Here is a 25,136-nt window from a genome sequence, read left to right on the forward strand (position 1 = left end):
ATCGGTGGGAGAAATTTACGCAGCTACAAAGCCAATTCAGTATCAAAAAATTCCGTTGTATTATGAGTATGCGACTGGAAAAGGTCCTTTTGTTTTAAGAACTCCCGTTTTGTTTTCTCTGGGTGGGTTTAAAAGCCGCAGTTTGGAAACGAAAGAGCTGAAGGGATATTCCATGTCTTTTGTTGCTTTTGACGAGAAAAAGGGTATGACTGCAAAAGAAGAAAAGTTTATGGAGGTGGCTGAAAAAATATCAAAATTTCTTCGCGAGCAAGTCATTAAAATGACTCCTTTGTTGAAAAAAGGAAGAGGAACGAAAAAAATCATGAAGGAGGACTTGTCCATTTTTAAGCACAAAGGATCTGGAGCTCCAGGATTTTTCAGAAAGTTGTTTACAAAAGAAAAGAACATTACTTCTTTGTTTTACAAAAAGAGTTCCAATAAAAAGCTTGTAAAAACGAATCCTTTTGAGAAGGTTCGTCAAAGGTGTTTCGCCATCGCCTCTTTGAGAATTGAAGGTGTTTTTATCGGCTCGCAGATCGAGTCCATTCAAGTCAAGCTTCCAGAAGTGGCCATCACTAAAAATGCGTCTTCTTTTCAAAGCATTATGGATGATTTGGATTTGGGAGAAGTAGAATCTGATGAAGAGTTTTAAAATGATAGATTTTGTAAAATGATAGATTTTATAAAATGATAGATTTTGTAAACCGCTATAAATTTTGTAACATGATAGATTTTGTAAGTTTTTAAATTTTACGCGAATTTAAAAATGATTAATGTCGAAGGAATTGTTTTGTCCAATGAAGCTCTTACGAATTTTCAATTGCTGAAATCAGTAAAAAAGCTCAAAATAAGAAACTTTAGAGGAGTTTTTATCAGAGACGAATTGCCTAAAAAACCGAGAAGAAAAGAATGTAGAATTGTGAATACGGGGGATTCAAGCACTAATGGATTTCATTGGGTGTGCTGTTACAAAAACGGTGATAAAAAATACAGTTTTGATTCTTATCCCCAGCCTCCTCTTGTCGAACTTGTCGACTATTTAAAAAGTCCAGTCTTTTATAACAGCGAAAGGGTGCAGTTTGGTAACACGTCTTATTGTGGTCACTTGTGTCTTTACGTTTTAAAAAAATTGGATGAAGGGAACGACTTTCAAAGCGTCGTTAATACTTTGTGGTAAAAAAATAAAATCTGACGCATATAAAAAATGATTAACAAATTTGGTAGGACAGAATTGGGGAAGTATTTATATAATCCTAATTTAACCTCTGCATCAAGTGAGCTGTATGTCAGAAGAGATGGAAATAGCGCCATGCCTGCAGACATTGATTTTAATTCTCAAAAAATCATTAATTTGGCAGAACCGACAAGCTCGCACGACGCCGCCAAGAAAAATTACGTGGACACGCATTCGTCAGGCGGAACTTCAGTGGGAACAGTGGACTTGGATTTAAATTTTCACAAAGCGATCAATTTGAATAAACCGACAAATTTTCATGACGCCGCCACAAAATATTACGTAGACGTCAGCTCGAGCATGCGCATTAAAACAGATGGGTCGAGCACGATCACGGGAGACTTGGATTTAAATTCTCACAAATTGCTCAACGTCTCTGATCCGACCAGTTTAAAAGACGCTACGACAAAAGGGTATGTGGACACTAAAGTGGCTTACGCCAATATCTTTTACACAGACATTAATATGACTTCGTCCTCAGATTCAGCCACAAAAAATTATGTGGACATGCATTCAGGAGGAACTACAGTTGGAACAGCAGACTTGGATTTAAGTTCTCATAAATTGATAAACGTGTCAGACCCTACAAGCGCGCAAGAAGGAGCGACAAAAAGCTATTCTGATTTTTCGTTACAAAAATCCAACTTTTTAGGACTTGTTCCAGGATCAGAATTCACCAGTTTGGGGATAAAACAACAAACGATTGCTGTAAATTTACCTGATGCTGTTACTGTTTTCACTTACTCAGACGGTCCTGGAGTTCTGAGAAGATTATGGTTAGCTCTCAATGGAACCGGAACAAACGTCACTGGACAAGTCTTTCTTCGGATATTTGCAGATGGAGAAATTAACGTTGGTAATTATTCAACAATCACTGAAGGAATAGGAGTGGACGCCACTTCCCTTGCTTGCGACTTGCTCTTTGTCCCTCTCGGAGGAGGACCAGGTTACGCCAACTCTTTGCAAGGATGTAACGTTGTCAACACCACTTCCATGGGAGGATATTTTACGCTCGACATGCCGTTTAGGAAAAACATCATCATTCAATTGTACAATAAAAATGCTACAGCCATCACTTACTGGATTCAACATTTCATTTCCACATTCACCTCCCTCCCTTCTCTGTCGTTTTACAAACTTTACGCAAGGACGTTCAGATATCTAAACACGACTTACGGAAACGAGTACGTGCTTCTTAATACATCTGGAACAGGAAATGGCGTCTTTCTGAAATACATCAGGGTGCACATCATTGGCGCCTCTGGAAACTGGTGGGAATCCAGAGTCAGAATGTACGATGGAAATTTACCTCCAGGCAACGGCACTGCTCTTAGCCCATGGACCACTTGCAGTGCAAACAATTACACTAACTTTCCTGGATATGACGGTGACAGCAAATGCATCTTTTCCTCGTCTGGATTGGAAGACTTTTACTTGTCTTCGTGGAATGCTTGAGCTCTTTTAACAAGTCGACTGGACTACTGTACTAATCCACCACCTCCATCGGATCTACCACCACCATTTCGTTTTACAGAAATTTTGCAGAAGCAGACTCCATGCCAAGTGTTGCAGCTGGCAGAAGGCTCGTCGTCACACTCAACTCAGGTGACGCGCAAACAGGTCAATCCGGAAGTTATTACCTTCTCCTCGGACAAGTGTATTATTTAGCCTAATTCTCGGCACGCCTAAGTGGTTCAGCTGAAGCATGAAAAATGTTCAGCAAAATTGCATAAATAAATTTCAGAACAAATAAAATGCCGTCTCCCATTTGCGAAACTTTTTGCATTGAAGAGTTTGATCCAGAAATTCAGCGAAATGTCATTCACGTCTTCAGAACAAAGGAAGGCGAAATTTTGCGACGACTGGGGGCTAGAGAAAGACTGTTATATAGATGGGTTCTTGAAAAGAAAAAAGAAGACGAAGCAAGAAGACCTTCACAAAAAATTGATCGAAAAAAATAATTTTTTTAAACCAAAAAGATGCAGCGAGTGAGAAAGATTCATTTCGATAAAAGCAAAAAATGGAGTAAATGCACCCTGTTTTTCGATAAGCCTTTACCTCACCCACCGAAGAAAGTGAGCTGCAGATACGAAATATTTGCTCAAAAAGACATTAAATTGAGTCGATTGTCTCATCAGAAAATTGCTTTTATGTTTGGAATTGAAAGCGGAGTGGCTTTGGTGAATTTGAGGCAGAGCATCAATTTAAAGTTGGATTATTTCAATCACAGCCTGACCATTTCAGAGCCGGTGGATAACGTCATTATGGAAATTCACAACAACAGCGATAGGGACGTCATTGTTAAAAAAGCAAAAGTTTATGCTTTGTGAATTTTGTTTAAAAAATTATTTAAAAAAAAATATTTAAAAAAAAATTTTTTTTTTCGCTTAATAAAAATGGAATATGAAAAAAAACTGTTTCCGGTTCTTCCAACGGCTCCGGCGGATGAAGCTCATCATTATCGACTTCAAATAATAAGCGAGATCTAAAAAGAAATGGAGGATGAAAAAGCAAAAAGAATGACTCTTAGCAAAAAGTACCATCGCGCTTTTAGAATTTTATCTATTGTCGGAGGTCAAGTGAAAAAAAAGCTAGCATTAAAAGCGGAGAAGCACGAAAAATTGAAAGTTCTTGCAGAGTCGAAATTAAACACCATTAGCAGTCACATATCAAAAGCGCTGATAGATGGAAGAATAAGCGATTTAGAGTACGAGCTGATTTTGAGCGAGCTTCAAAAATTTAAAACCTTGATGGAAGAGATAAGGACAAAAACTAAAATAGGTATAGACAAATTGACCAAAGAGTCGCTGATCCAAAAAGGAAGAGAAGACGCCATTCAAGCGTTTAACAACATATTTAAAAAAAGGATCATGATTTTTGTTCCGCGTATTTTAAAAAATGTCTTTTTATAAAATACAAGACCCGAATAAAAGGGATAAAATTGTGAGGGAAATCATAGAGAGAAGAAATAAAATTTATCAGAGCAGTCTTAATGACAACATTTTGGAAGTTGATTATCAGACTGATTTGAGCAAGATGTACAAGCCTCTTATCGAAAGCAATGAAAAGATGATAAAAAACCTGGTGGATAAAGTGGTCATCAAAAATGAAAAACCGATTGAAGAGCCAGTTAAACCGAAGGAAGAGTTGGATATATCGCAGGAATTAGACTTGAGCAATATGGGCGATATTTCATCTCGTTACTTGAGCACGTACAGCAAGGAGGCTTCCGATCGAAGAAGAAAAAGATATTACGAAGTGAAAAAAGTTGGAAATAAAATGCACATTGGAAAAATGGAAAGGGAGCGACATCACTGATGGAAACGATATCGTTGTTGGCGGTGAAAAGTATGAAGGGACAAAAGGTCTTTGGGAGCTTATATCCAAATCTACTCCTCCCGACAAATGGAGCGACATCACCAATGAAGATTTGCAAAGTTACTTAGAAATCCTTAAAAACACTGGTGCTATACAGCATGGATCTACAGGGTGCAAAAAATTCAAACAGATCATTGAGCCCATTTGGGAAAAATTTAAGATTGAAATTAGAGGCAAAAAAGGGTCTGGAGTCATTTTACTTCCAAGCGATCAGAATTCGTTGGTGAAAAGACTTGAATTGAGCGTGGCTGCTTGGCATGCTGGAAATACGGGGTCAAGAAACAAGGCTGTGAGCATATGCGACGAGCTGCTGAGTCAAAAAGTCATTAACAAAGACCAATACAAATCGATTCAGAGGTACATTGACGCAAAATAAAAATTTTTTTCGTTTATAAAAAATGACCGTTTACGGAAACAGATATGTCAAAAAACACGTCGTTGGAGGGAGTGGAATATTTTATACGCTTAAAAATTTCATGAGAAGAGCGGCCGCGTCGAGCGCATTGAGAGCAGCTTCCACTTTGGGCAATAAAATTGCAAAAAAGCGAGCTTGGAAGAGAAGCGATTATGGCTACAAAATCTGCAGGAAAAGAGCTTGCTTCTTCAGCCATAGCCACCTCTAACGATAAAGGTAAAAAGACCATTGAGAAAATGTATGTCAAGACTGGAACACCAAATCAGAAGAGCAAAGACATTATTTCGACAATGGTGAACAAAACGCCAGCAACGTCAGGCTTTGTCGACAAATATTCCATGCTAGGAGGCTCTTTAAAAAATAAAAACGCCATCAGAATACAAGACCTCGTCAAAAAGGGAAAAGGCATGAAGCTTGCGCTATAGGGACGCAAAATATTTTTTCTTTTTTATATAAAAAATGGCAAATTCCGAAGTTTTAAATTTTACAGAAGAATCATTGGTCGACGAAGGAATCGAGAGATTTGAATTTCACGAATACGAACCGGTCAGTACCAATTTAAATACCACTGGAGAAATAAGAATTAACATTGAGCAGCAAGACTTGTTCACGCTTCCCTCTGAGGCCTACCTTTTGGTTGAAGGAAGACTGACAAAAGCGGACGGAACGTCTTACGTGGATACGGATGTGGTTACTCTTGCAAACAACGGCATCATGCATCTGTTTAGCCAGATTTCCTACCAATTGTCGAATCAAGTAGTGGAAACCATATACAGTCCAGGTCAATCCACCACCATGTTTGGCTATCTTAAATATCCGGTGGAATTTCCAAATATCTTAGGGCATGAATCAGCTGTGGCAGCAAGACACCACAGTGGATGCAGATCTTGCCAACAACTCTGGATTTATAAACAGACATGCTTACATCATTAAGCAGCCCGTCGATAAAGGAACATTTTCGTTTTGCATTCCTTTGAAGCACATTTTTAGATTTTGCGACGATTATAACAAAATGCTTTACGGATTTAAGCACACGATCGCTATTGCGAGAAAGAGCGACACTGATGTAATTTTTAAAGCCAATGCAACGGGCGCAGGAAAAGTAGATCTGACCAAATTGGCCTTGTTTATGCCTCATGTCACTCCCTCTCTTTTGGAGAGCAACAATCTTTACAAAATTATCGAATCCAAAGTGGATGTGCCTTAATCGTTCAGGTCCAGACAGTGCGACATTATTCCTGTGCCTGTAGCTAATACATTTAGTTTGAGGCTGAGCGCTAGATCTGCTAGCGAAAGACCGAGGTACGTCATTGTTGGATTCCAGACGAATAGGAACGGCAGCCAAGACAGAAACCCTTCCGTCTTTGACCACTGCGACTTGAAAAAAATGTACGTCACTTTAAACAGCAAAAGGTACCCTGCTGTTGATTACGACTTGGACTTTAAAAACAACAAATTCTCGAGGGTTTACAGAGATGCGTGCAAGTTTGACAATAGGCTTTATGGATTCGACGACATTTTGGCTCAGCCTAATATGACTGGCTTAGTTACAGATACATTTGTCCGCTTTTTGTTTTTGATGTGAGCAAGCAGGCGGCCTAAAAAAGATCAGAAGTAAAAAAATTAACAACTTTTATCCGTTTTTTCTGGAGTGCAGCAGGAAAGAGACTGATGTAAACAAGAAAAAGCAGCTCGAGGTTCTTGCGTTTGGAAATTGGCGCGACTCTGTTTACGTGACTGAAAAAGGAAAAATTAAAATTCCGAAAATTTACAGCGAGAAGGAAAAAAATTAACTTTATGCACTTTTGTGGGGAGGCGAGGAGGATGAATTTTCGAAAATGGAAAAAAAAATCAAAGAGCACAACAGAGAATGGAAAAATGTGAGCAAGGGAGAAAAGATGAGATCGATCGACAAGTACGCGCTTCGTTTGGACTGCGATTTCGGTGAAAAGAAAAGAATTTCTGGAAAACTGAAAATGGCTATGCTGTTTAACGCTCTAGAAATTGTGTATAATAATTTCGAAATTGTCAAAGTCTTTTTGAAGAATTGAGAAAAGTTGCTGAAACAAAAAAAATTGAATTTGAGTTAAATAAATTAATTCATATTAAAAAGATGGGTAATGAGCGTATTTCTGTTGCAGACATTCAATTGCTGATTAAAAGGATATCGAGACGAGAGGGTTTAAGACCTTTTGACTCTGCTAATTTGTATTTTGAAATATGCTCTTTCAAAAATATGAACGAAGACAAAATAAAACGAGAATTAAGTCCTGCTGGTTTGATAAAGATTGAGAAAAAGATTGAGAGATGCAGGAACAAAATATATGCAATGACCAATATTCTTTCAGTTAAAGGGCACAATAAAATCAATGGAATACTTAACATACTGGCTAAGCCTCCCATTACTTTCTAAACTTTTTCAATTCTTTTCGGAAAATTGACAAAGTCTAAAACAACCTAAAATGTGTAAATTTGTAAAATGTGTAAATTTCAAAACAGCCTAAAATTTTAAAATGGTGTAAATTTTGTAAATTTTGTAAATGACTTTTCGAAAAAATTGAGAAAATGTGTAAAATTATGCTGAAATAAAAAATTGAATTTGAGTTAAAAAATTTCATTTATATTTAAAAAAGATGGAAAACGAGCAAATTGTAATATTTTCAATCGGTAGTGATCTGTTAAAAAGGTATCCAAATGAGTCTAAAGAACAAGAAGTGGATTATTATTACAGGATGCAAAAGGATGATCTTTTGAATGCTCTTGGTGGTAAACCTGATTCAACTACAGTAAGATCTAAAAGCTTGATTAAATTACTAAACAACCTTAGAAAACTTTCAAAAGAATATTGAACCATTTTTAAAGAAATGGTTGAAGTAGCTCCATTTGAAGAAGTGGTTAAAGTAATAAAACTATTTCTTTTCATCATTCTCTTAATACTCGTATAAATTCTAAAGAGCGTAAAGAATTAAGAGCAGTCGTTGAACAAATTAGAGCACTTAAAAATACGCATATTCGTTGAATTTTTAATTCTTTTCACGGGAACAATTAAAAAAATTGAATTTAGACGTCTCTACCTTTTTAAACTTGGTAAAAGAGCCAGCGATAAAAGTCATGGAAAGAAACAGAAAAACGAACCTTGTTTTAACGTGCGAAATGACACGCGTAAGCATTTCCACTGGACAAGAAACCAATCGCACTGTCTCCATTCCTTCCAATTATGGAATTGTGCTAGAGGCCACAAATAAAAGAGAGTTTTATGACACAGAGAAAGAAGAAGTCCTGGAAAAAATGGTTAACTACAACAAGGAGGGATCGAATTGGAAAGTGTCTAAAATTTTAAGAATGGACATTAACATGATCGATTACATCCCCCTCAGCGGTTCGTCATGAATTGAGCTTCCCCCTGAACTAAAAAACAAAAAGGCAATTACAAATATGGAAAACGAAGACAATGAATGCTTTAAATGGTGTGTTACCAGAGCGTTGAATCCAAAGAATAAAAATAACGGAAGAATTGATAATGAGCTCATTGAAAAGTCTGAAGAGTTAAAATGGGGAGGAATTGATTTTCCTGTCAAGCTCAATAAAATCAACAAGTTTGAGGATAACAATGAAGACATTAGCGTGAACGTCTTTGGATTCGAAAACAAAAAACCCTACCCTTTACGAATATCAGAACATTACAACAGAAAGAAAGAAATCGATTTGCTACTCATTTCAAACGAAGACACTGACCATTATTGCCTCATTAAAAGTTTCAGTCGATTTGCCTCCTCTTCAGTATCGAAAAGTAAAAGAAAACAACATTTTTGTAGAAATTGTCTACAATGTTACGACCAAGAAGAAAAGCTTCAAAGTCATCGAGGTGACTGTTGTAAACACAGCTCGGCCCGAATCGAACTTCCTAAAAAAGGCATAACCATTCAGTTTCAAAACAAAAACAGATCGATGAGAGTTCCGTTTGTGGTGTATGCCGACTTTGAAAGTTTCATCAAACCCGTTAATTTAGATAGCGAGTAAGATAATGAAAAGTGTTACACCAAGAAATACCAAAAGCATGCTCCAAGCTCCTTTTGCTATTTTATCAAGTGCTTTGACGAAACCGTTTATAAAGTAAAACCTGTCATGTACACAGCAGAAAGCGACGATAACGACGTTGCGCAAAAATTTGTAAACATGCTTGAAAAAGACCTTAAAAAGATTTTCAACGGGATTGATTTTAAAAAAGAAATGATTGTGACTAATGAGGATAATAAGAATTTTGAGGCTGCAACAGAATGTCACATTTGCGGAGAAGATCTCAAAAATGACAAAGTGCGCGATCACTGTCATTTGAATGGAAAGTATCGAGGAGCTGCTCACAAAAAATGCAACTTGGATTATCAAAATCCAAAATTCATACCAATCATTTCACACAACTTGTCTGGTTACGACAGTCACTTGTTCATCAAGGAATTGACTGGAAAAATAAAATGCATCCCCAACAACGAAGAAAAATACATCAGCTTCTCAAAAGAAATCAAAGTAAGAGAATTTATTGGCAAAAACGGTAAACTGCATGAAGTTTGGAGAGAATTGCGATTTATTGACAGCTTCAGATTCATGTCTTCCAGTTTAGACAGTTTGGCTAAAAATCTAACCAACGACCAATGCAAAAACGTCGCTGAATATCACTATGGAAAGAAGTTTGATTAATTGCGAAGAAAAGGAGTTTACCCTTACGATTGGTTGGACTCGATTGAAAAGTTTTCCAAAACAAAATTACCTCCAATAGAAGCGTTCTTCTCCAAACTCAACGACAAAGGTATAGAAGTTGAAGACTATACACACGGTCAAACTGTTTGGAACGAATTTGGCTGCAAAACGTTTAAAGACTAACACGAGCTGTATAACGTCTCTGATGTGCTGATACTAGCTGATGTCTTTGAAAATTTCAGAGACGCGTGCATGAAGCACTACAATCTCGACCCTGTTTGGTATTACACCACTCCAGGACTAACAATAGAGGCTTGTTATAAAAAGACAAAAGTAGAATTGGAGCTTCTGAGCGATCCTGACATGCTGCTCATGTTTCAAAAAGGAATACGCGGAGGAATCAGCATGATTTCAAACCGATATGGAACTTCAAATAACAAATAAATGGGTGATTCGTACGATCCCACCAAAGTGTCTAAATTCATACAGTACTTGGACGCAAACAACTTATACGGATGGGCTATGAGCAAACCTCTTCCCACTCACGGCTTTGAATGGATGACTGAAGACGAACTTTTAAATTGGAAATCCATACCATGCATTTTAGAAGTTGATTTAGATTACCCCAAAAGTCTTCATGACGAACATAACAATTACCCTCTAGCCCCTGACAAAATGCTTCTCAACAAAGTAGAAAAGCTCGTTCCAAATTTAAACAACAAAAAGAATTACGTCATTCATAGAGAAAACCTGAAACTGTATGAACGATTGGGACTGGTTATTACAAAAATACATCGAGGTATCACATTTAAAGAAAGACCATGGATGAAAGAATACATCGATCACAACACCAATTTAAGAGCAAAAGCTCCAAACGATTTTCAAAAGGAATTCTTCAAACTCATGAACAATTCAGTCTTTGGAAAAACCATGGAAAACATTGAAAATCTTGTAGACGTCAGACTCGTCACTAAAGAAAAAGAAGCCTTAAAATTGTCTAGAAAGCCTAATTTCGAAAGTCGCACCATTTTTGATGAAAACTTAATCGCTGTTCACATGAAGAAAACAAAGTTGGTTTACAACAAACCGATTTATTTGGGAATGTGCATCCTGGATATAAGCAAAACTTTAATGTTTGAACACCATTACGACTACATCAAACCGAAATATAATGACCGCGCAAAACTACTTATGACCGATACAGACTCTCTATTTACGAAATTGAAACAGAAGATTTTTATGAAGACATTGCCGATGACGTACTAGAAAGATTTGACACGAGCGATTTCGATAAAAACCACCCTGCCATTAAAAACGTTGGTTTCAAGATTGAAGTTAACAAAAAGGTCATCGGAATGTTCAAAGACGAAACAGGAGGAAAACAATTGAAGAATTTGTCGGACTTCGACCAAAACTCTACTCTTACAAGATCTATAAAGAAAAAGAACACAAAAAATGCAAAGGGGTTAAGAAAAATGTTGTCGATAAAAAAATAAAACATGAACATTACAAAGACTGCTTAATGAATGGAGAAAAAAAGTTCGCAAGCATGAATGACATCCGGTCATATAAGCACGACATCTACACCGAAGAAATCAACAAAGTGCAACTTTGTTGATTTCTCAGCGCCGACGATGATAAAAGAATCATTTTAGACGATGGAATCAGCACGCTGGCTCACGGGCATTACAGATTGCCACCACCACAATAAAAAGGTAAGTCGACAAAAACGCATATATAGAAGTTAACGAAAAATGAAAATGAGCCAAAACCCGCACTTCATAATAAATTGATTAAAAAATAAAGTTTTTTTTAAAAAATATAACTCATCATGCAAAAAATTAACGCGCTTAAGTATGGAAAAGTATCAATGAGCCAGAACCCGCATTTCTCTACTACTTATATCTTTTCATATTTTATAATTAAAATTTAGAAAAAAGTAGGGGGTCCCTCGGCTCATTATTCCTTGTATATCCTCATAAAATGTATTGTAGTATTAGTATATATATATATATATATATATATATATATATATATATATATATATATATATATATATATATATATATATATATATATATTGTTCCGTCTTAAGTTCTCCAAATGAAACAAAAAGAATTTTCACGAAGAATATTGGGGTGGGGTGGGGGTCGGATGTATGAGAAAGTGTCCGGTTTTTTTAGAAAAGAAATCTGGCAACCCTAATTGCTACATCCTAACTCTTGCAGTAGTAAATGCTACTGTAAAAAGTTTAGATGTCGCTTAATGTAAATAATGTAAATTTCACTTGTCTTAGCACATATTGTTACAGTAATTTTATATAAAGGTTAGCTATGTTTTTATATTAAACAGTTTGAATAACATTCATGCAAGATTGGGTTAAATCGTATTTTATGTAAAAGCGCATAATTATGCAATAACTATACAACAATTCTAAAGACCTAAAATATGTTTTTAAATCACGTTTTTGAGTACTTCTACGATAAAAATTATCATTTTCTTAAATTTTTTCTTTTTTTTTTTCTTTTTTTAATTTATTCAAACTAGATAAGTTAATATGACTAGTTTAAGAAATTCATTTAAAATTAAAGCCTTGTTTGCGACCGAACTTTCATCTGGTATGACCATAGCCGCCGAGAGAAATTTGGGACCCTGGGGAAGTTTTCTTAAGGGGCCCTCATTATGATCAATTATATGACCAGGACCAAAAGAAGCGTGCTCTGGTCATTGAAAATTAAAAATAAAAGTGAATTAAATCTTTTAAAAGTCAAAACTATTTAAATCTTTTAAAAATTACTTTAAAAAGTTATTTGTACACACACGGGGCCCCGGGAATCTTCCCCGTCCACCCACCCCCCTCTCGGCAGCCATGGGTATGACCGAACTTTCATCTGATATGACGAGGTATTGTAGTGTTTTAAGTCCTCCAGCAACTGCCTTGCAAACTGCTCACTCCTCTCCAGGGAAAACCCAGAAGAACGTCGACCCTGAATTTGCCTCCCTTTTGAAGAGCGGGCGAGAAAAAAAAAGAGAAGCATTAGTTTAATACAAGCACACCGGTCTAGGCCAGCCACATTTGACCTTAGCCATTAGGTCTGATAAAAGACGATCTAATGTGGTAAGATTGTATCTTAAAAAGGAAATGAACCTAACTCATTATCTGGAACAATAATACGAAATGCTTGAGGTCTTGGCATTTTACAGTTTTTTAAATAAAAGACACTTATTTCCATTTTACAAATATTTTCAATTTAAAACTCTTCTGGGTCATTCCATGCCAAGTGGTGCAAAGGTCCCTTATGGACCATCTCAGATTTTATTGAAATTTTTTGATTTTGTACATATATATGTTAAAAGCATGTTTTGAAAATTTTAGATCAATATCTAATATGGTTCTTGAGAAAACGCTATTTAAGTAGTGGGCTAATTTGCATAAAATTTCACTCTACAAGAAAAAAGGGTTTTTTCATCATTTTTAACAGCCAATAACTTTTGAACAAGTTAGTTTTATACTTCAATTATTATAAGATAGCAAGTGTGCTGTGGATACTTTGAAAAAAGAAAAAAATATTATTTCTGGCATCTTAACTTTTTCCATAATGGCGGGCTAAAGTTGATTTTTTTGTTTTAAGAATAAGTTTTTTTGTGATTTTAAAGACCTTAATCTTAAAAACTAGTTACAAAGTTAATACAAATCAAATTGCCTGCTGATCTACATGTGGTGCATAAACATTTTTAAAAAAATCAGTTGATTAAAGAGCTGCATTCAAAAGTTATAGGTCTCCAAAATGAGTCAGATCGAGATTTTCGTAAAATTGATCTGTGATGCAAAGCATCTGTTACCTAAGATGGCACTTTTTTTTTTATATAAAATTTTTTATACGCATCAATTAAAGACTGTTAATTAATAAAAACCAAAAAAATTAATGGGCGCTTATTTATAACCCCCAAAAGGTAGTCTCTAAAAGTCAGGTAAATTTTCCATAAAAAATTATTACTTTTTAAAAGTTTAGTTATTGTTTCATTTAATTCTATATTACTAGTATGTCAATCTAAAAAGTACTAATAAAACCAAATAAATTGTTGTATTTTAGAACTAATTAATAATAAGTAATATGCCTGAGCTTTCTACTTGCTGTATTGGTAAAGCATTAAATGAACAGTGCTATCTATCTAATAAAAGTAAACGCTACCAAGAACTGTCTAAACTAAACCAAGAGCTTATTTCTTTGAGAAGCAAAATAAATCCCATAGATTTTATTTGTAGCTATCACGAGAAAGTTTACTTGTCGAGGTATGAGAATGAACATCGCAGGTATTGTTGTAATCCGTAGAACAAGCACGCAAAAAATGTGAAAAGTAAGTTTCAATATTTAATATCTTAATTTAATAAAAATACCTTAATAACACTAAATAAATAAAAAAAAAATAAATTTAATAATTATTTCCGTTATTTTTTAGATTCTCTTAGAGTTATCAGTCTTTCATATGCCAAAGATTTTGGTTTAATACCTGGTCAAAAAATTTGCACTAGTTGCAGAAAAGTTCTGAATTGCAAACATAATACAAAAGAAATTGAACTCCAAGAAAAAGAAATTTATGTTGACAACCATACATTAAAAGAAGATCTTAATTCAAGTATTGCAAGTTTTGGATGCTCACCTCTAAAACTTGTTTCAAAAAAAGATAGAGTTGCATATGGAAAGCGTAAAATTGATAGCATAAGAGCTCATACACAAAAGACTGTTGCCAATGTGCTAGGTATAGAAATAGCTGCACTTTGTGAAATTGAATCACCCTCAAAAAAATGTTTGAAAAAAACAAACACAGATTTAGACAATATTATGACTAAAATTAAGTCAAAATTTGAAAAAACATTGTCAAATTCTGAAAAAATCACACTTCTTACACTCACTCCAGACAGTTGGTCAATAAAGAAAACTCAGAAGTTTTTTTTTACTTCAAAAAGATCTGTAGTACAAGCCAGAAAATTAAGTAAAAAAAGTGGAATACTATCAAAACCTTCTCCAAAATCGGGTAGAAAACTAAGCGAAGATGTAATTACAGAGGTTGTTCATTTCTACGAATGCGATGAATATTCAAGGGTTTGTCCAGGAAAAAAAGAGTTTGTTTCAGTTAAAGTAGATAGTAAAAAGCAACATATCCAAAAGCGCCTTCTACTAGTCAACATGAAAGAGCTACATATTGAGTTTAAAAAGAAATATAATTATCTTAAAGTTGGATTTTCAAAATTTTGTGAGCTAAGGCCCAAGTGGTGCATTCCTGTGGGTGGTGCTTCTGGTCTGCATGCAGTTTGTGTTTACCAGTACCATCAAAATGTAAAGCTCCTTGTACAGAAAATTCCTGGAATTTCTGATTACAAAATCTTATTAAAATTAATGGTTTGTAGCATTGAAAATAGAGATTGTATGCTGCATAGCTGCGATAAATGTCCTGCTAAAAAGGTTTTGTTAGACTACATTGACACTTTGTTTACAGAAAAAGAAATTAATGAAGTTGACTTTTATCAATGGCAAAAATCAAATTACCAATGTACTTTAGTACCAGCAACTCTACCTTTAGATGAATTTATTGAAAAGGTTTATGAACAGTTAGATAGTTTACGAGTGCATCATTTTATATCAAAAAGTCAAGCCACTTACTACCAACATTTGAAAACTAATTTAAAAGAAAATCAAGCTTTGGTTCTTCTTGACTTTGCAGAAAACTATAGTTTTCTAATACAGGATGCAGTGCAAGGTTTTCACTGGAATAACAGCCAAGCAACTGTGCACCCCTTTGTTGCGTAATTTATAAAAGATGGAAAACTTGATAGTCAAAGTTATTGTGTTATATCAGATCATCTGAAACATGGAACAGATGCTGTTCATTGCTTTATCGGTAATGTTATTGATAAACTTAAACAATTACAAACATTTGAACACATTATCTATTTTAGTGATGGAGCTGCATCACAATATAAAAATTACAAAAATCTTATCAACTTATGCTACCATAAACACGATTTTGACATGACTGCAGAGTGGCACTTTTTTGCAACATCGCATGGTAAAAGCCCTTGTGATGGTGTTGGTGGAACATTGAAACGTCTTGTTGCACGAGCCAGTCTACAATCACTAAACGATCCTATTGACACACCAAGCAAAATGTACAGCTGGTGTGTTCAACACGTCAAAGGAATATCTTTTTTTTTTGTTGACAAAGTTTCAATAGAAACACATACTACAAACTTCAATTTGGAAGAGAGATATCGTTCTTGTTCGACAATACCTGGGACACGAAACCACCACAGTTTTATCCCAATGTCACTTACCTCAATAAAAATAAGAAGAGTCTCATTTGATATTATTTGCACTAATGTGGATTTTTCTACTTGCAGAATTTAGAATTCAGAAGATTTTATAGTATTGACTTAAAAGAAATCAATGAGATTATTTTATTATTTGAGAAATTTAACTTTTTGTAAATTTTATTATTTTTGTTTATTTTCTTAAAAACATTTTGTTTGTTTTTCATTAAAAAAATTATTGTATTATAAAGAGGGGAGGGGACAGAGGGGAGGGGACTTTATCTATTGGGATTTAAAAGTTCTTTATCTAAAGGGATTAAAAGGCTTTAAGCATTGATATTTTTTAATTGATATTTCATAATAAATAACATTATATAATTCAATGCATTTATTTATTATGTCAATTTCAGAATTTTATGGAAAATTTACCTGACTTTTAGAGACTACCTTTTGGGGGTTATAAATAAGCGCCCATTAATTTTTTTGGTTTTTATTAATTAACAGTCTTTAATTGATGCGTATAAAAAATTTTATATAAAAAAAAAAGTGCCATCTTAGGTAACAGATGCTTTGCATCACAGATCAATTTTACGAAAATCTCGATCTGACTCATTTTGGAGACCTATAACTTTTGAATGCAGCTCTTTAATCAACTGATTTTTTTAAAAATGTTTATGCACCACATGTAGATCAGCAGGCAATTTGATTTGTATTAACTTTGTAACTAGTTTTTAAGATTAAGGTCTTTAAAATCACAAAAAAACTTATTCTTAAAACAAAAAAATCAACTTTAGCCCGCCATTATGGAAAAAGTTAAGATGCCAGAAATAATATTTTTTTCTTTTTTCAAAGTATCCACAGCACACTTGCTATCTTATAATAATTGAAGTATAAAACTAACTTGTTCAAAAGTTATTGGCTGTTAAAAATGATGAAAAAACCCTTTTTTCTTGTAGAGTGAAATTTTATGCAAATTAGCCCACTACTTAAATAGCGTTTTCTCAAGAACCATATTAGATATTGATCTAAAATTTTCAAAACATGCTTTTAACATATATATGTACAAAATCAAAAAATTTCAATAAAATCTGAGATGGTCCATGAGGGACCTCATTAAAATTTGCACCACTTGGCATGGAATGACCCTTCTTTAAAATAAAATTTAAAATTTTGTGAAATTCTTAATTATGCAAGCTCTTTTGTTTAGAAATAATCCGAAAACAAAAGAACTTTTTAATTACTTTTTATTACGTAATGAAAAAGTTGCGCTTTTTAATGTTTTAGTTAACGTACATAAAATACGATTCAACCCAAGATTAATTTAACAATAAAACAGAATAGGTAAAAAAAAAAGGCTATTTAAAGGTTAGAAGATTAAGTTTTAATCACAATAACTGCGCTACTGCAGTTCCCCCCCCCCCCCCTTTTTCTTTTTTTTAATGATTGATTCTGATAGAGAATTTTATGCTGATTCAGAAATATATAAAAACATAGACCTGAAAATCAACGGAAAGTGCTCTAATTCGAAGTCAAAGTTGTAAAAAATCCCACTAGAAACCCTAATTTTCGCCATTTTGAAAATAATAAGTTAATGAAAAAAGCAATACATTAATAGCATGGTTTTTACATTTAAAAAAATCGTAAAAGTATGTTTAGCGCAATTTTTTGTGGCAAAGAAAATAGCCGTTTTTTGATTTATTAGAGAATAAACTATAATGCAAGTGACGAAGTTTTGTAATAAATTTTAAAAAAGAATTTAACAGTTTTTTTTCCTACAAGAAGAACTTTTGAAACTTAGTTCATTGTTGTTTTATCACATGTAAGATTTAGAAATAGTAACCTTAAAACCATTTTTTTTAATAAAAAAAACCAGCGTACGATACAATGATAATTATTCATCAGTTTGTCTACATTCTCAAATTCTACGTTCAACCTTTATTTGAAATCTTCCATTAATTTAATTTTGTTATAACACTTTCGTTATAATACTTTAAACGAAGTGTCTTCGTAAAGCGCAATGCGCTCTACATAGCCATTAGCTGCTCAGAGCGCAATATTGTACACGCATGCGCAATTTTTTACTATAACAGTGCGATTTATATTTCACAATAAAGCTGGTTAGATAGGCGGTTGGGGTTAGGGTTAGGGTAAGGGATAGGGATAGGATTAACATCAACAAGATTTAAAATTATATATATATATATATTTTAAATCTATATATATATATATATATATATATATAATTTTAAAATATATATATATATATATATATATATATATATATATATATATATATATATATATATATATATATATATATATATATATATATATAGGGCATGCGTACAAAGTATTGCGCACCGAGTAGCATATGGCTGCATTGAGCGCATTGCTCTTCAAGAAGCAACGGCCTACTTTAAAACAATAATGCAAAGGCTGATGGAAACCAGGTCTGTTTATTGCGCAATGTAACGGTAATTAATTTTCGTTAAAAATGAAAGCGTTTTGAAAAAAAAAGGCGAATATTATGGTTTCTAGTGGGATTTTTTACAACTTTGACTTCGAATTAGAGCACTTTCCGTTGATTTTCAGGTCTATGTTTTTATACTTTTCTGAATCAGCATAAAAATCTCTATCAGAATCAATCATTAAAAAAAAAAAAAAAAAAAGGGGGGGGGGGGGGAGAAACTGCAGTTGCGCCCGCAATAACTGTAAGATAATCAAGTTTTTAAATAAGAAAACTTAATATATATATATATATATATATATATATATATATATATATATATATATATATATATATATATAAAGTTTTTTTATATACACACATATATGGGTTTATATATATTCACACACAAAGATAAATATATGTATATATATTGTTATTATGTTTATTTTTGTTGTTGTTTTTGCTGTTATTAACTATCTTTGTTTTTATTATTACATGCTCCTTTATTATAACTTGTCATTAAAAGAATCTTATCTAATTTAAGTTAGTTTTAGACTCATTTTAAGTGATCTTGGTTGTAATACATTACCCAGCCAACAAGCCGACATGGGTCCCATCTAATTTTTACCTGGGCTACGTGGGCTGATCTGGGCTAGGGTTGGCAATAAAGATTCGACATGGGTCTAATGTGGGAAGCCCATAAAGCCGGCCACTCCGAAGCGGCCCACAGTGACTCAAAGTGAAGAAAAAACGGCAAAAATTATATGACCATCGCATTTTAATATGTATTAAATGAATAGTTATTGTTTTTTTTTTGTCTAAAAATCAATTATGTGATTTTAAGTTATTTTTACGTGCAACAACCAGCAAAACGTGAGCGTATCTAAAAAACACGCGCGTATGAAATTTTACACGCGCAAGCAGATTTTTTTTTTAACTTTTTCTTCTCGAATCAAGTAATAGTTTGCATAATACATAATTTATTTTTAAATCTCTTTTTAACTCACTCCAACTTGTAATCAGGCGTGATCACACAGTACACTACCATCCAAATTCAAGTCATAGTTATTACCGGGCCCCTCCCCTTTTGCTAAAAACAACGATTGAAAGAATTTTCAAAAAAAAAAAAAATAATAATTCAGTCATCAACAAAGAGTATATAATAGAATGCTCTTAGCAATAATATTATAACTATTTTGAATTTTAATTCATAGAAAAATTTAATTTTTGATGGCAAATTTAACTATAAATAAAAAATTTCACAAAAGAATCACGACTGTTTAAGAGAAAGAACTTCTACTGGAAGCAATTTCCCATTTTCACATCTATGGTTAGTGAATTGGATGCTTGATATAACTGGATCACTCCTTATCATAAGATAGTTAAACTGGTTTTTCATAACATTTATCCTTGAAATTTTGCATGAATGGTTTAATCTTGCATTTCTAATCTCTTTGTTAAGAGCCTCTAATGCATCGGCAATCTGTAAACCATGTTCTAAAAGCTTGTGAACGCTTGGAGGAATAACATACCAATTATATTCAGAAAGAATTTTATCTGTTGCATCGTTACAATAATTTTGAAAAGAGCTTGGATCTAAATCATATCCTGAACAAACTGCTTTTAAAATTGTTTTAAGTCTAGAAATGATGCCAACATCTACACCAGTTATCTCAGAGAAAGTAATTGATTCCTCAAAGGCTCTTCTGTCAGTATTACCATCATTAGTGTTTCCAAAGCCTTGTTTTGGCATGTCAACAATAAGACTTAGTTCTTCCCTAAACTTCTTTTGGATAAATGCTTTTCTTTCTTTAACTGATTCTTTCTGCTCAGAGGTTTTAGCATAAAACGACCTAATTTTCAATTTATATCCAAGATGAAGAATGTACTCTAAGCATCTTATCCAAAGGTGAAGAGGTGAAAGACCAAAAGATAAAGCTTTATTGACAGGTTTAGATCTAGTCAATTTAACGTCATTCATCTCTGTTGGCTTTGCTGAACATACATTACAGCTTTGAGATGATGTATTACTTGTCAGTGCATTAACAACTTTTCCATCAAACATAGTCAAATCCAAATTATACTTTATAGTTGCTGTCATCATAGATGACTCAGCCGCTTCTGACTCTAAACTTACTACAAATGATTCAAGTTTCTGAATCTCAATTCGTAATCGTTCCTCTTCTTCTTTACTTAGCATATCTGTTTCCTTTTTGTACTGCAAACATACTGGTCTGCAGAAATGTGTACTAGATGGTTTTTTGTTGTACCATATCACTGTATCATTAACAGTCAGTTTAAGAGGCACAACAGATGTTTGGAAAACACTCTCTTCATTTTTAATAACTTCATCTAGAGCTGTATCTAAATATTTTTGTTTATACAGACTCTGGCTAGACGCTCCATCAAAACCGCCTTTGAAATGCATGATTCCATGTTGATTGATATCTTTAACCAATAATTCAGAAAATATTTTGTTGCAACTATTTAGACTCAAGATTCTACACAGTGTGTGATTAAAAAGAGATTGAAGGGAGCACACTGCAGATGTTTCTGAAAAAGTCATATTATCAGGATAGCATTTCTTTTTTTCAATTAAAATTTGATGAAGAGACGGATAGATGTTTGCATTTTGTAATAAGGAGCTATTTCTGATTATCTGGTATTGTTCATCGGACGGATCACAATAAATTTTTAGGCTGAGAGCATCTTCAACTTTTATTTTAACAGGTTCAAGCATAGACATGTTTTTTCTAATTTCATTTGCTTTATCTGGGTCCAAAGCCTTCTTTACTATAAAAATAAAATTGTTTCTACTAATGTTGGATTCAGTTGCTGCACTTTTTATAGAAGCTAATGCCAATGCTTCATGATTGTTTTCAGCTAAATGGGCAATTTTAGCTCTTTTGCTTCTTTCACCAAGATTTTCCCAAACTTTATTTTTTCTACCTGGACCTTCTTTAAATTTAAGTCTTTCAACAAGATCGGGGAAAAACTCCTCCTGTAAATAGAAACTTAATTAAATAGAATGATTGCATAAAAAAAATTATTAAAAAATAACTGTTTCTTTACCTGCAGCCAAACACCTTCTTTTAAAATCAATCTGTCATAGTTTCTATTATGCTTATCTAACTTAGCTCCCACTTTTGCTTTAAAAACAGACAACTTATTCCTTAAGTTAGTAAGCTCTGATTTATCGAAGTCATCTTCATGAAGGTTATAAACATTTAAAACTTCTTTAAACAAAGATTCAAGCAGATTAACTTTATTGAAACCTAGCTCTTTAATTTTTTGAAGAAGATCAATTCTTTTCATGTTTTATATATTATCTATAACATAACACACAAAAGTTATCAATAGTTTAACAATCTTATTGTCATTTACATTATAGCTTAATAGCTACAAGTATTTTGAAAATCCATATATATATACATATATATATATATATATATATATATATATATATATATATATATATATATATATATATATATATATATATATATATATATATATATATATATATATATATATATATATATATTTACTAAAAATAATAGGTAACGCTGATACTCTTTTTTTTAAAAGAGTTTATATTTTAAATAAATAAATAAAATTTACTTGCTTCAATTTACTTCAACCTTTTATCGTATACCACTGATCTCTATAATAACTGGATAGCGCAACTCCGAGCAAAACTTCTTATTTTTTGACGCCAAAATCGCCATATTGGAAAGCCCCAAAAATTTTAATCCCGTAAGCTTTAAGTTCTGTTTTTTGGCTTATCGCTTTATCGCTTTATCGCACATATCAGATTTCATTGTTCTGGGGCTTTCATTGTTCTGGGGCGTGAATTTTGATATTAGAGATGCGCTATCCAGTTATTATAGAGATCAGTGTCGTATACTCGCTAAATGTAATATTTAACGAGTAAATGATAAAAGCTCTATTTTAGATTGGAGCAAATTGGAGCAGGTAAATTTTATTCCATCAAATGGTATATTGCTGACAACTCAAAAACACTAAAATCAGCGTGGAGTTATGCGGAACATTTTTGTTCTTTTACCACAAATAACACAGGCCTGCAAAATGAGAGTCATAACTTCCTCTCTGGAATTTGATAGCTGATTCTAGGGTATTTTGGTGCGCTGATTACGAATATGTACTTAGTTTTTCTCTATCACCTCCAGATTTTTCAAAAAAGGCACAGATAGAAAATAGCAAAAAAACAGAAGATTTCACATAAAAAAATATATATTTAAAACAGAACATTATTTTTAACTTAAAAAACTACTAAAATATAATAACAACTTAACACTAGTCTAAATAACATTTAAATTTCATTTGTGGAACCTGGTCCTTTTCTCCTGGAAGCTTCGGTTGTGCGATTTTCGCTTAAATTTCCGGTTTGGATCGTCGCGCTTCAATAACCAACAATAGTCCGCCATCATGTTGGTATTCCATCTTCCTTGATACCGGACTTCAAGCTCTTTCAAATCTTGGTGAAATCTTTCGCCTTGTTCTTCGCTAACGGCTCCTAGATTTTCTGGGAAGTAATCAATATGAGAATTTAAGAAATGAAGTTTAATGCTCATATTACAACCCATTACACCCAAATTGGAAATCATTTTGGCCACTATTTCTTTATAGTTGGAGCTTTTATTGTTCCCCAAAAATTTTGTCACCACTTCCTTAAATGACTGCCATGCTTGCAACTCGATATCATTAAGTTTTTCATCAAACTTTTCATCCGACATTAATTTCCTAATATCAGGGCCGACGAAAATTCCTTCTTTTATCTTACCTTCTGATAAAGATGGAAAAACTGAATGCAGATATTTGAAGCCTTCCCCCTCTTTATTTAAAGCCTTCACAAATTGCTTCATTATACCCAATTTGATGTGCAATGGTGGCAGTAAAACTTTTTCTCTGGGAACCAAATTCTGTTTAAGTACGTTTTTGAATCCTGGTGTTAGTTCAGTTCTTGGAGTCCATTCCTTTTTGGTTCAATGATGTTGTTTATCCCGGCTATCCCACTCGCAAAGAAAGCACGGGTATTTTGTATAACCACCTTGTTGGCCTAGTAGCATGCTTATGATTTTCAAATCTCCACACAACATCCAACCGTGTTGCTCATAAGCTATATTAGCCAAAAGCTTTTCCAAATTTTCATAACATTCCTTTAAATGGACAGAATGTGCAACAGGTAACGAGGCATATGTATTCCCATTATGCAGAAGAACTGCTTTCAAACTTCTTTTTGAGGAGTCAATAAACAATCTCCACTCGTTAGGATCGTATTCAATGTCGTACATTTTCGTCAAGCCTGGAATATCTTTACAGAACACTAAATCTTCATCTTCTGCGAAGAATGGAAGAAAATCTTTTTCTCTGTGACGGTACCATGAAAATGAAGTACCAGGTGCCAGCATATTTCTTTCTTTTAATCGTGATCCGAGGAGTTCCGCTGCATCTTTGTGAAGATTCAAATCTCTTGTCAAGTCGTTTAAATGTGACTGTGAAAAGAGCTGACAAGCGTCAGAATCTCCATGAAATTCAGGATCAGATTGGTGTACATCCTCTTCCTCTATATCACAGTCAGAATTTTCTATTTGTAGAGCTGGAACCGGGGGCTGCACCATTTTTGAATCGCCAAATATTGCAGGCGTAACTGATGACACGTTTGGATAGTTTATGTCCCTTTTATTTTTTGAATTGTATCCAGTTATGTCACAACAACAAAAGTAGCAATCTTTAACATGGTCGTTAGGCTCTCTCCATAGCACAGGCGAAACGATTTTGAAGCTATTTTTCTGTCCTTTTTTACAAATTTTATGAGGTGCCCAAGTTTTGTCTTGGTTACTTAAAACGAGTCCAAAATAACTTTTATAAATATTTTTTACAAAGTCTGTAATACTGTTTCGTTGTTTTATCACCATAAATTTCCCGCAAATATAACAGAAACAATTAGGAGAGTTTAAACAACCTCGCGATGCCATTTTAAAGTTTATGTTGCAAGATGCGCACATCAACTGTTAAATTTCTAAATCAGTGCGGGTACTTATACAAAAATCCTTTGGTTTATCTTAACTACACCCTTTCCTAATAATATTCACAACAATTAGTTAATATTACCAAATCATTATGTAATAATGAGCTCATTACTAAATTAAGCCAAAATGACCCGTTTTTGACATGTTTAATGCGAATTACTAATACTTATTATGTAGTCATTAACAAATTACTAATTGGCGTTAATTTCTATGTTCCCTTACACTAATTATATGAAATAAAAATTGAGCTGAAGTAAATTAATAACGTTTTAGACATTTCAAAAGGTAGGCGCTCAAACATTTTAAAGCAAAATCTTAAATATTCCATATCAAAAAATCCTGACGTGATGGATTTTTTTTATTATTTTTCTCGTAATCAGCACATCAGAAACTATAAAAAACGTTACTCAGATTTTAAAGAGGAAAACCATTGCAGGCCTGTGTAATGTGGTAAAAATAAAAAAAAAATTTCTTACTAATAGTTTTCTTCATGCTGAGTAATAGCTTAAACCTAATAATCATTAGAAAAAAATCATTCAATTACATTGTGAATTGACACAATTTTTATAAATTAATAAAAAATACTAACACTTTAGCTACTA

The 25,136-nt window shown here is 33.4% G+C and overlaps 1 protein-coding gene and 1 pseudogene across 1 annotated transcript; one reads left to right on the top strand and one right to left on the bottom strand.

The window, feature by feature from the left end:
- The first annotated feature begins 12,995 nt into the window (after positions 1-12,995).
- On the top strand, positions 12,996-16,242 carry LOC149886970 (uncharacterized; annotated as a pseudogene).
- Positions 16,243-19,700: 3,458 nt separating this feature from the next.
- Positions 19,701-22,222, bottom strand: LOC149886971 (uncharacterized). Its single transcript, XM_090090732.1, has 2 exons — positions 22,107-22,222; positions 19,701-21,810 (listed from the first exon to the last, which is right to left on the bottom strand). The coding sequence occupies exon 2, from the start codon at positions 21,225-21,227 to the stop codon at positions 19,752-19,754; it is 1,476 nt and encodes a 491-aa protein (XP_089946858.1). The 5' UTR covers positions 21,228-21,810; positions 22,107-22,222; the 3' UTR covers positions 19,701-19,751.
- Positions 22,223-25,136: the final 2,914 nt, after the last annotated feature.

This window comes from Hydra viridissima, unplaced genomic scaffold (genome assembly GCF_058129835.1).
Source record: "Hydra viridissima isolate aposymbiotic clone 2 unplaced genomic scaffold, HvirCarnegie_v1 scaffold_6, whole genome shotgun sequence".
Lineage (NCBI taxonomy): Eukaryota > Metazoa > Cnidaria > Hydrozoa > Anthoathecata > Hydridae > Hydra > Hydra viridissima.